The 13,416-nt window shown below is 41.5% G+C and overlaps 1 protein-coding gene across 3 annotated transcripts in view; it reads right to left on the bottom strand.

Moving 5' to 3' along the window:
* The window catches only part of PRDM6 (PR/SET domain 6), a 108,344-nt gene that overhangs the window by 31,681 nt on the left and 63,247 nt on the right, over window positions 1-13,416 (bottom strand). For all 3 annotated transcript variants that reach the window (XM_053567436.1, XM_053567438.1, XM_053567439.1), the window contains one exon: window positions 916-1,043. In XM_053567436.1, the coding sequence (XP_053423411.1) occupies window positions 916-1,043 (128 nt within the window). The remainder of the gene's footprint in view (window positions 1-915; window positions 1,044-13,416) is intronic.

The raw sequence follows: 13,416 nt of genomic DNA, 5'->3' as shown, positions 1-13,416 counted from the left end.
CACGGCTGTTTATAACTGAGGTCATATATTTATATGGCGCATGTTTTCGAGGGATTTTGAGAAAAGGAGGCTTAGGGCTAGGATTTTTTCCTGTTTGATTTGCTTTTGCCCTCTCATTTCTATTCCAGCCTTCTTCAGCACTAAGAGGAAAGGGCTGAGTGCAGGTGCCATGGGCTGAGATGTGGCTCAGCATCTGGACCATCCACCTTGCTCCTCAGTGCTCCAGAGGCCGCCCTACACGACCCCCTACAGGAAACAGAGATGGCTCCACCTCGCCTTTGTCACACTTTGGGCTTTGCCCACACATCTCGGAAATGGGGGGGCTTTCTATTCTCCTCCTCGGCTAAAGCGTACCCCAAATTATCAAAAGGCCAAACCCAAAGCGTTGGCACCTTTAGGGAGAACAGGGGAGTTATCTTGGCTCTGCCATGGCTGCTAAGCACGCCGGTTTTGGAAGGGGGTCTCAGGAAGGTAGAGTGTTCTTGATTTCTCATGCCTTTGTTCAAAGGCCACTGTTCTCCCTGGGGGGGATGGCCTGAAGGAGATGGAAAGCAAGGGGCTGGGACTGCATCTCTGAATTTCTACTTATCTGTGTGCACACACCTGCTGGGGAAAACCACCCCAAGTCGGGGGTGGGGGGGAGTTGCTGGACTCATTCAGACCCCTGTGGAAGTAACTTTACCATATAACTGAGTGAAAGAAGTTGTCCACTAGCACCTTTAATCCTCAAAGCTCATGAAATTACTGTCCTAACAACTAAGGAGGTTTCAGAAACCTAGGCAAAAAAACAATAAAGTCTGCCGATCCTTGCAGAGGTCTGCAGGATTTTTTCCAACCACTAGCAGCAAGCCTGAATTTGTACACGCAAGCCGAACAGCTTCAGCTCTAGAGGTGGTAAATCAAGACATACTTTACCTGTACTGAACTACTGTTAGATTCTGCTCTCCGCAGTGCCTTGCACATCGGATATACCTCATCCAGCTCGACTTACTAGGTTCCCCACCATCAATAAAGTGCTGTAGTGTCCCATCCTGGTCATATATCTGGAGAAGAGGTCAGAAGGTCAAGTAGTTAGAACGAATCATCGGCAATCATTTTCCCTGTTGCCCTCGGTGTCTCTACGTGTCAGCTCCACCAATTTATTGCCCTTCGGTTTGCTAGTGCTTATTGATGCTTGTGGCAACTCAACCAGAGTAGCAGGAAAATATTTTGGGGTGGTGCAAGTCAATCCTGTTTCTCTTATCAAGCCAATCTTCCCTGTATAAAACATATTTGTGGTATCGCAAGGATGTGACCATATTTCCCAAAGAATATTTAACCTATTTTGACGGGCTCGTCTTAAGTAATGAGCTGCTGGATAAACAAAGCAAGCTGAGAGAAGAGTTGGAACATCCACAGAAGAGGCCCCGAGTCTCAAACGCACAACCATCCAAAGGCATATGGGAAGCAGGAACTGTCCATTCAGCAAGCTGGGGGACACCTAGCGGAGGGCAGTTGGACGGGGAAGGAGCTGTAAAGAACTGGTAAACCCGACTCTGATTCAGATGAAATAAATGGACTCTCACCTCGCAGAAGATGTAGGACTTCTTCTGCTGTCGGGACCTGAAACTATTAGGAGAGGAGTCATCAAAACAGACAGACCCTCAAAAAGGAAAAGAAAAAAAAAAACCACCTGTTTCCTGTCTTATGGATTTTACATTTCTTAACTGAAATTGGTCTCATTGGCTTAGATCAACCCAAGTAGATTTTATTTCATGATCACATTTAAGGAAATGAAATGCACTTCAAACCATGCAACAAGCATGGATGAAACGTCATATTCAAAACAACTGGCGGCTGAGCACGGAGTCAGTGCTGAGGGCAGACACACTCTGTCATTTTCTCAGAACCAGGACACTTTGGCCCTACAGGAGCAGGAGATGAGAAGGTAATGTGTCCACAGCAATTCTAGGAAGTCATTCTCCGTCCTATGGGGCCTCCAGAAAGCAACAGGCAGTACAAGAGTTCCTCAGGAGCACAGTTCTCAGAAAGACCATTGTCCCATTGGACCTTTTCAAATCACATCAATAGGGGAATCTTTCTTCTGATAGCTACTGAAGGGTTCTCCAGAGCACCCTGAGAAATCATGTCTCTAATTGTCGCTACTCAGCCCTCCGCTTTTCCTTCCCAAACAGACATAGAGAACAAGTCTTAGGCAGAGAGCCTCACTGGTTACACTGAGGCTTCCAAACTAGTAGGGTCATTCATATTAATTTAGCTCAATATTTCTATTCTAGGGCTTAGGGATGACAGGTCCTTTTTACTATCACCACTCATTCTAAAACAGCTGAAATAGGTGGGGTTTCTTTTTCTTTTCTTGAACTCTTTGCTTTTCATCCCCAACCTTGCCACTAACCCCCGCAAATAAAAGACAAACATTAATCTAGTAAAAATCATCATTTGAGAAGTTGTGACTGGGTAAACGTACCAGACTGATCACAGTTGATAATCAATTTAGCCCAAGAAGAAGGAAGATTCTTTGATTATATTATATTGAAAGTTAATGACTTCTTTTTCTTAGCCCTTGGATAATGGAAAACATTTCATGTGGTGATTCATCTGCAACATGGGCCATCTAATTATGCATGATACATGTATTTGGGGTCGATTATACAGCAGTTATTTCTGTTTTCGCTGCGTTTTTGTTTTGTTTTTATTTTTTAAGAAGCTGTTTAAATTTTCAAATCTTAACTCTGAGTCTACTATTGACAGTGCAACAAAGCCATGGGGCCTTAATCCCCCTGTTCATCTTTAATGGAGTAAAAAATGTTGCTGGCCAGACCCCTGCCCCACCCTTCCCCCATAAACAGGCCTTCCATAAGGGTTGCTGGTAAAACTTGCTAGGAAGCATTTTGAGAATCACATGTAATGATGGTCCTTGGTGTTTCTAGCTAATACCCTCAACTACAACTAAAATGTTCCAACATTTACATGAGGGAATATCTTCACTGTTAGTGCCTGTGAATACCAGCCATGAACCAGTCCATCTTGAAAACAGTATAAAAAAATGTTTCCCCCTACACTCCATGTCAGCAATAACATATTTAACTCAGTGCACTGTTGACTACAGAGAAACCTACAATTTTTTGCCTTCTTAATGTAAACTGATACTTGCATCAAGGAAAAGTAGAATGCTACTTTCCAGGCTTTTCCCAAATATCACACAGTATAGCAAGGGCTTCCCTAGCTTCAGCTAATACTGATACTGTAATATTTCACTTGAACCTGTGACATCAGTCCCACACACCTACTTAAATGCCAAAACTCCATATCCAGGATTGAGGAAACTCATTCAATTGTGATACTGCTCTTTCCCTCCGCCCCCTGAGCCCAGCCATCACCAAATCCAGTTGAATTTGCTTCCTTAAATACTTTCCAAGCGCGTCCATCTCAGCTTCTCCACTGTTACCATCTTAGCACAGATGAGCTTTCTTTCTCACCAGAAATACAGCAAGAGCCTCTTAACTGATCTCTCTGCAGTCTCTCTAGCCCGCCCCCTCCAGCCCATTCTCTAAACTGTAGCCAGAGGGATCCCTCAAAACACAAATCTGGTGATGTTCATCTCACCCTAGTTCTCCAAAAAGAAAAAAATAAAAGCTTCATACATATAAATGTTAAGTCACAACAACATATATTTATAGCATGTGGGGTTTCCTCAAGGGAACTCAAGACACTTACATGACCAGCACCTCCTACCCAGGTTATCTAGGGAGACAGAAACTCTGTGCCTTTGTATTTGACTCAAGACAACGCTCGGCTCTTTCTGGTCTGCGTTGTCAAGAGTACGCTTTCAAACTCAATGTTTCTTCAAAGAGCAATAACGGGTCAAAGGCTCTGATGCCTGTTTCTATTCATCCTTTTTGTATGATGAGAATAAAATTAAAATTAAAAAAAAACAAAAACAGATTCCCAAAAGTGAATGCTAAACAGGAACTAAACACAACTTCTCAGAAAAGTTCTAGATAAATATTGGGGCCCGATCATTATTCTCCATCATTAGCTCAACTTTGTTAGCATTTAAGAGCTCAGTTAAAAATTTTTTTCTATGTGGGCTTGGCGCCTGTAGCTCAGTAGGTATGGCCCTGGCCACATACACCAAAGCTGGCAGGTTTCAACCAGGCCCAGGCCTGCTAAACAACAATGACAACTGCAACAAAAAAAAATAGCCGGGCGTTGTGGCAGGCACCTGTAGTCCCAATGACTTGGGAGGCTGAGGCAAGAGAATTGCTTAAGCCCAAGAGTTGGAGGTTGCTGTGAGCTGTGACGCCACGGCACTCTACGGAGGGCAACATAGTGAGACTCTGTCTCAAAAAAAAAAATTCTATTTGTACCTGAACTGACAGACAAGGGCTGCTGTTCTTCAGAGAAGGAACTATGGTGGGAGGGGGTACAGTGTCAGGGGAATGTTTGTAGATTTTGGTCTAGATTCACAGCAGCAATATCAGGTTCAGGAAGTTGTTCTTGGAGGTTGTATTAAGATCTACATTTGTGTGACACTAAAATGAAATATTAAGTTAGATACCTGATAGGTCCAAAAAACTTAAGGAATTTAAGGAGATGAACTTATGCCAACATCAAGAGTTATTTTGCTTTGGTTGCCTTTCAAAAGATTTTAAATGAACAGAAACTATCAAAAATCATGCACAAAGTGTTCAGACAACCCCCTCGGGGCCTCTGAAAATGTGGAAACGGTCAGAAATTTTATCTGTTTAAATAGTGAGAATGAAGGCAGGAGAGTTAAATTTAGATGAAGGAAAGGATTCATTCTGAAAGAGCAGAATACAACAAAGTTTTGCTGAAAACTATGCCCTTTATTTACAGAAAAACATGAACAATAAAGTTGTAATATTTCCTTCATTCTTCCTTAGAAAGCCAAACAAGTGAAACTGTGGAGGCAGGGAAAATATATGTGAAGAGTCACACATGCCATGTGGTGGGGAAAAGGTTAAATTTTGCAATGGAAACCTCTCAAAATTATAGAAAGTACACTTGGCATATTTGTTTTAGAACACTAGTACCAGCGTTGCTGGAAAAAAGGTATAACTTCTCATAGCCCTGTGAGAGAATATTCCGGCAATATATAAATAAAATTGATAATGTATATATACTATGGCCCAGCAATTTCGTTCCCAGGAAATTGCCCCGAAGAAACTCTGATTCATATGCTTAAGGAGACAAGTTCAAGGGTGCTCACAGCAGCACTGCTTACAATAGCAAACAATTAGATCCAACTGAAATGTTCATCATCAGAGGAGTAAACCAGGGCTTATCTAGTCAATAAAATAGGGTCAAACACAATTAATGAGCTAAACCTGTTTGTGGTATATCTTGATATAAATATCAACAATTTGAGAAAATCAAGTTGTAGATTGTTGATTATGATGCCATTTGTTAAAATTTCAAAATGTACTTTGCTAAGAAGAATATTTTCCATCCATGATTGCATTGAAGTACAAAGCTATGATTTAATAAAAAAAAATTTCAAAATATACAAAATAACACTCAGATAGTATATTTTCTATCTACTAGTAGTATATACTGTAATCACATATATACATATATATTTAGAAATTTCTGGAAAGATACACTGGAAGGATTCCTGACAACTTCTTCAGAGTAGTAATCTTTTAAAACAAAGCAATGGAAAGAAAACAAAGGAACTTTATCTGAAACTCCTCAATTCTTTAAAAAATAAGTCTCACACAAATATGGCAAAGTGTTAACACTCACTTTTTCTGTGGCCCATGTATGTATATTGTACTTTGTGCTTTTCTAATATTTAAAAAAAGTAGAAAAAATAAACGAAAAGAAAGGGTAGGCCCTCTTTCTCTTTATTTCTTTTTTGTTGTTTTTCTAATGCAGTTTTTGCATACATTGTTAAAACAGGGACAAGATCCTATCCCTACAGTTTAACACAAGGTTAAAAAACAGATCTGTGTTGTTCTCCCGGGGAAATATGTGCAACAGGTACCACTACATTATCAGCCTTGGATTTCTTTTGTGATTTTGTTACTCCTATTTTCTTTTTCTTTTTCTTTTTCTTTTTAAGACAGTGCCTCACTATGTCGCCCTCGGTAGAGTGCCGCGGTGTCACAGCTCACAGCAACCTCCAACTCTTGGGCATAAGCGATTCTCTTGCCTCAGCCTCCCAAGTAGCTGGGACTACAGGTGCCCGCCACAACGCCCGGCTATTCTTCTGTTGCAGTTGTCGTTGTTTAGCTGGCCCTGGCTGGGTTTGAACCCACCAGCCTCGGTGCGTGTGTCCCGTGCTATAACCACTGTGCTACGGGCACTGAGCCAGTTGCTGCTATTTTCAAACCATTGCTTTTGGTCTGTATTTTCTCTTTTATCAATGGAAGTAAACCGATAAGCAAGGGGGAGTTCTAAGAAAATTATAAATAAAGTTGATAATGTATATATACTGTAAGAAGATATGTAAGTTCTTCTTACCTTCTTAAGAATATTTTAATATTTTTAGAGCTGATCCTATTTACTGGGACACCACACATATGGTAGAAATGGTATCACAGAAATTCTCATTCATTACTAACCATGCAAGGTATTAACCGAAAACCACCAGACAAAAGGAGTTTTGTTATGATCCTGGATTTGAGGACGCACCCCTCTCTCCCACATCCTTATTTCCCTTTCACAAAATCTACTTTAAATGAGAATATCGGGGGTAAAATATTGTCGTGTGTTCTGATAACCGGAGGCGAGTGGCTTGTCCACAGCTTTGCCATTTATGAAGGCGGCCAGCCAACACTAACAGTAATAACTATCACAGAAGCAACGTAAGCCAGTGACTGATTTAAGCCCATTTTAACACAATAGCAAGAAAACCACTTTCTGGCTGATAGGAGTTTGTATTAGTAGCCCTGAGCAAAGGATCTCTCCGAAGCAAGAGCCGCAAAATAGTGGATCTCGGGCTAAATTCAGGCAATAGAACAACTTTGTTTTTCCTCCACAATGTTCTAACTTTTTAAAATTTTATCTAATTTAGATGTCTAACTTCTCCTGAAAAATCAAAAAATGGGTGCCCAATCTCTGGTGATAATCCACTGAAGCTGAGAAAAGGTGGCCTGCTTTAGACGGGCATGTGCTTCCTGCCCTCCAGTCCCCACCACTCCCTATTGTCTAACATTGCTCTTTACTTCACTGAGGTATGTACCTGCTTGGCTCATTAAAAATTCAACATGTGTAAGCCCCTCTGCAAAGGAATTACTGATACTTACCCTAGCACTCTGGGAGCCAAGGCAGGTGGACTGCTTAAGAGCAGGAGTTCAAGACCAGCCTGAGCGAAAGCAAGATCCTGTCCCTACTAAAAATAGGAAAGTTAGCTAGGTGTGGTAGTGGGCCCCTGTACTCCCAGCTACATGGGAGCCTGAGATAACACAGTCACTTGAGCTCAGGAGTTTGAAGTTGCTGTTGGCTGTGACACCAATGGCACTCTCGACCCAAGGTGACAGAGAAACTCTGTCTCAAAAAAAAAGAATTTAAATCTGTAAGCCCAGATGCAAAGGAATCATTGCTACCACTGAAAATCAGTCTAGCTGGGGACACTTTTAAAGAAAACTATTTGAAGTGACAGTCTAGAAACACTGCAAACATTCCTCACTCCTGAACTTCCAAGGAATCATCTGACCCAAGATCCAAGTTCTTTCTGTCCTGTATTTCTTCAGTGAAGAAAAGTGTAGATTTTTTTATTTTTTTTATTTGTACCATCACAGGTTTTCAAACATCTTTTTTTACCACAGGATACCTTTTAATTCAAAGAAGTCTGAAATGTAATTCCACTAAAAAAATAAAAATTAAAAAAAAACAGATGGACATTGCCCTGGTTAAAGAATGAAGGGTTCGTGGAAGCACCCCACCAGCACACCTAACCCTTCTGGTGCTCTCTCTGAGACAGTTCCTGGGACAGATCAAGGGTCTCACTGTGAACTGGGGGACCCTGTGTGGAAAACCACAGGCAGAGCATTTCCTCCAGGAGATAAGGCCTCCACCAATATTTAAGTCACCAATTAATTCTACTAGAACACGGAGTGCTGTGGCTAAATTTAGAGCCCTGGAAAATCATATTTGGAAGTGACCTCAGAGACCATCTGCTTCAACTCAGTTATTTACACATACAGAAATGGGGTCTCCAAAAGTTAGTGACTTGAACAAAGTGAGACTACTAGCCCATGAAGGAATTGGGCCTTCTCATGTCCTCCCCACATCTCCACCTCCCCATGGGGTAGCACACTGAGGCCAATCTCCCCTCCTTTAATCCTGTGAGTACCCCAAAGAGGGTCAATCACCTGAAACAAAAGGAACTTGAATTACAACTTAACCAGGACTCTATCTGTTCCTCCAACATGGGTCCCTAAATTTTGGCATGGGGTAGGCGGAAGGAAGATCCAGAGGCTTCGTGTAAAAAGCATTAGCCAATTCTGAGGGAGCAGGGAGATATTTCAGACTCCCTCTCCGATGCTCCCAATCCTGGCACACCCCTGCGCCAAGGCTGCAGACACCGGCAGGCGTTTGGTTGTGTGTTGAAATGCCAGCCTCCTGTAGATTTTGCCAAGCAGCTGAGGTGAGGGAGCACGTTTTATGCCCTGACATCTAACACAGGGCCCAGAACAGAGGAGGAACTCAATTCATGCTGAAGGGAACTGAAATGAATCCTCACAAGTCATTCTATAGCTTCTATAGATTTTACTCAAATCTTGAGAAAAAAATCACCATTAAATGCAAATAAACCTTGATTCTAAGTACCAACAACCAGGGTTTAAAGGGAAAAAATTACAGCCTCTTTGAAGCCAATCTCTTTCAATTCTATGAAATCAAAGGTGAATTTCATGTGATGATTAAAAATGTAATAAACAACTATTACAGAAAAGGCCCAGAAGAGTCACTGGAGTTTTCCAGTTTAGATCTGTGAAGTCAGAACTATTTTAAATCCCTGCACAGCTCGCAGAGAAGACGGGGAAAAACAGATAAAAAGACGGTTGCTCAGATCTCCTGCACCTATTCTCCACACACTGCCTTTATGCAACCCCATCTTTTTAGAAAATTGGGGTTTCAATAGTCAAGTGTATCAGCAGTTTGAGCAACCAAACTGAAAAGCCCACTGTGTGCCTGGATGAGATTCCTCAGTATGACAGGAGGTTGAGTCAGGATACTTTGTAGTCCGCAGAGAGCTCTACAACCACTTACTCAGGAACGATTCTTACCAGTCATAGTGGTTTACATCTGTAATCCCAGCACTTTGGGAGGCCAAGGTAAGAGGACTGCTTGAAGTCAGGAGTTTGAGATCAGCCTGGGCAACACAGTGAGATCCCATCTCTACAAAAAACAAAATGTTGGCTGGGCACAGGTGGTGCACATCTGTAGGTCCAGCTACTCCAGAGGCTAAGGCAGGAGGATAGCTTGAGGTCAGGTGTTTGAGAGCAGCATGGGCAACATAGTAAGACCGCCATCTCTATCAAAAAAAAAGTTAGCTGGCATGTTGGTGCACATCTGTAGTCCCAGCTACTCAAGGGGCTAAGGTAGGAGGATCATTGAGCCCTGGAGTTCAAGGCTGCATTGAGCTGTAGTGTCTCTGACACCTCTGCACAGAGTAAGACCCTATGCTTTTAAAAGAAGTTAGTGTGATGAGTGTAATAAACAATTATTACAGAAAAGGCCCAGAAGACTCACTGGAGTTTTCCAGTTTAGATCTGTGAAGTCAGAACTATTTTAAATCCCTGAACAGCTCGCAGGAGGAGAATTGTCAGTGAAAACACATGGTAATATATACCACTACGATTATAGGCAACCATAGGGATGGGAAGCAGAGAGTCAGAGCACGCATGTGGATGTCAATTTTTCTTCAACTCAACTCGTGTGAGTTATAAGTGGTGAGCGGCAATGTGACTTTGGGCCGATATTTAACCTCTAGAGCAATGGTTCTCAACCTGTGGGTCGAGACCCACATGAACTGTATTAAAGGGTCACAGCATTAGGAAGATTGAGGAAGCTCTTGAGGAAGCTGACACCTTCTTTAAAAAAATAAAAATGATAGTCCCCACTTCTAAAGGCTGATTTGAGAATCAAAAGAGCAAGTGTGTGTAAAGGACTTAAAATGATGCTGAGGACCAGGTAGAAGCTCAAAGAGCAGTAACTATTCTTAATAGATGAAAAATGTCACCCCAGCCAATCTACCAACCTGCTGTGGCCACTGGCCACCATGTAATGTTTTCAGTGTATGCAATAAATCATGGCTAAAGCTCCTAGACCATAAGCTCATTGAGAGCAGAAATGCATTTAATCATTTTTAGCACTTTACCTATACCCAACTTACACAGGGCTGCTAGGAATCACTATTGTTAAAAGAGAACAAAGGAGAGGAAAGAAAGAAACCGATCTGGAAGGCCATCAAGGGGGTATTAGTAGTAAAACAGCTGTGCTTTATATCTTTATCTCTCAAGTCTTTTTTAAAAATTTCAGAATATTATGGGCATACGCACACGTTGGTTACATAGTTAGCTTTTGCACATTTTAAGGTACAGTTAGAAGTGTGCCTTTCACCTAGACCACAAGTCTTTTTTAAAAATAAAACAAACAACAAAAAAACACACTGTATAAATGTAAATACTGTCCATAAAACAGTAAGGAATCTCCTATCATTTCCATTTCCTAAATTTCATCAGTTTATAGTTTAGTGAAGTATCCCTTGTCATCCAGAAGACATAGCTACCCACCATGCCTTTAAGAACATTTCTGGAACATGCTAGAAACTGACAGGTATTTATTACAACTGTTTTAATTTGCTGTGGCTTCAGGGCCCCAGTAGTTCTCTCACTGAACATCACTGACCTTGCAGGACTGCTTGACCTCGGAAGCCACGGACATTCTTGGCCTAAGGAAGCCCCAGGTACAGTGGCTCATTTCTATGTGAACACTCAGCACGCTCAGGATGAGGGCCAGGGGATGTGGTGGGTTTCAGCCTGGAGCCTCAGATCCACAGGGATCTGGCATTGCTCCCCAGTCTAGAGAGGAGGATGGCAAGAACCACACCAGTGCGGTATCCGAACCTCTTTGTTTCAATTCAACTTTCAAATTAAGCTAAATTGAGCTGTGAGGAGAGAGACCACACAGCAAAACTTCCAAAATGAGTGAAAGCATCTGCCTGCACCTGAACTCAAAGAAAGAACAGCCATTAGCGAGCAAGCCAAATGCACATGCACAGAGTCTGAGTTCATAACATACTTCCACGGGCTTATTTGATTCTCAGAGCTGCCTATGAAGAAGCCTGGGAAGTCAGTGTGTTGCAGATAAGAAACCACGGCTGAAATGACTTGCCCATAGTTACCGTCACACAAATGCAAAATCCTCCTGAATCCTCACCCACCACATTATTGATTTTTTCAACATATTCTATTTATCCTATCAGGGAGAACATAGCACTTTTTCTTCAAAAGCATCTGAAATTTTCCAAATGAATGTCATAAAAATGGTCATAATGACCGATAATGTCATTTATCAAACAAATTCCTATTTTCAGAACAAATGTCAATTTAGTAAGAATTACTGAATCTGTTAGTAAAATTGACACAACCACCAACCATGCAATGGATAAAGGCACAAATCCCCAATTGCAGGTAAAAAATTCCACTGGTGATGGCCGTAATGACCATGAATATCAGAAAACAGGTGATGTGGCCCTGCTCAGTGGCTCACTCCCATAATCCTCGCATCCTGGGAGACTGAGGCAGGATTGCTTGGAGTCAAGAGTTTGAAACCGACCTGAGCAAAAGCAATACCCACCCCCCTAAAAAATCCCCACCTCTACAAAAACTAGAACACTGTTAGTTTCTATAGTCCCGGCTCCCTAGGAGGCTGTGGTAGGAGGATCACTTGAGCCCAGAAGCTCTAGCAGAGATGACAAGATTCTGTCTCAAAAATAAAACCAGTAAATGCATTAGACTGTGGATATATATGCATATTTTATAACAAAAGCTTTTTTTGTTCAAAAGAATAATGGCTAGTGTGTCCATATTATTTGTGTTCTGTTTTTTAATTTTTTTCTCAAATATAAAATGTTATATATAGTCCTTTGCATTTTAGTAATCCCCCCCCTTCCTTAGAATTAACTTATTTTGTTTTTGTTTCTAGTAAGAAAAATCCTTTCTTCTCACTGTTTTGGAATATCTTGGAGTGTCTGGAATGCAAAGATTCCAAAACGAGGCTTCAAAGGTCAAGTTATAAATGCCCCATAAAATAAATGAGTAATGGTTATATACACCGTTGCTGTATTTTCAGTAATGCTGATAGAAAGCTATATACTGTACTTAGTCAATTCACATTCATCAAGTTCCAGAAATATTAGAAAATCATTAGAGGTTTATGTTGAGTCTGCAGATAATACTAACATATAAGTCAAGATTGAAATATGGTAATCAGAAAAACAGTCGAAAAGTGTCAATAAACTGTAAAACACCCATGGTGGTGTTTGCAAAGCCTTCATCAGAGAGCCGGCCCTGTGAAGAAAGGGAAGGGGGCATTTTGGTGACACTGTGGGTCAGCTGCTGCTAAGTGTCAGGTTGGCAGAGAAGAGCAGTGACTCTGAGGATCATGACTTGATTCAGGAGCTCCTGAGAAGTGCTGAACATTTGGCGAATCCCACTTATCTGAGGGATGGCAGTGGCCCTCGATACAAAGCCTGCCATCCATCAATCTGGAGTCTTCTTCAGACATCCTCTGTCTGTGGGTCAGAGAAAAGACTTTGGGGAATTAGGCTTCCATTATCAGGATTTTGTCTGGGGTCTGAACGAGCCACTGAACCTTTAACTTTTCACTTGGCAAAGGCCTATATGCTGGAAAAGTCCTGACAGTTCATTCATTTTGCTCCATCCTGGAGCCAGCTGATGTCTGACTGGCTCGGATGTGAGACCCGCCCTCTTTGATGTTGTACTCTTTTGAGAGTACCCCGCTGTGAAAAAAATTTTATCCATCCAAATTAAAGAGCAATATTTCTGCATCCAGCTGTTAGCTGTGACATGTTTGCCATTTTTCAGGGCACTGGCTTGGTGCCATCCACAGACTCTGCTGCAAACCTATCGTTTTCCTTCTCTTCTCCTCTGCTGCAGCAATAATACCCACAGTGCACAATTGTCTCCAGTGTCCACACAATATCAACACTAAAAGGGGAAAAAATGGTAATCCTACATTGCTAAGAATAACTGTGGAAATATTTGCATGCAGAAAACTTCTTTCTGTAGTATTGACGTTAATGTATTTTACAAACAGTAAAGTTCTTTGACCCATTTAAAAATCACACTTTTAAAAATCCAGTTTAAATTATAGCAATCCACAAGAAATCCTGCCTTCTATTACATATATTTACAAATG

This window comes from Nycticebus coucang, chromosome 17 (assembly GCF_027406575.1).
Source record: "Nycticebus coucang isolate mNycCou1 chromosome 17, mNycCou1.pri, whole genome shotgun sequence".
NCBI lineage: Eukaryota > Metazoa > Chordata > Mammalia > Primates > Lorisidae > Nycticebus > Nycticebus coucang.
Note: the sequence above shows the minus strand (reverse complement) of the source record. Positions and strands in the feature narration are given on the sequence as shown.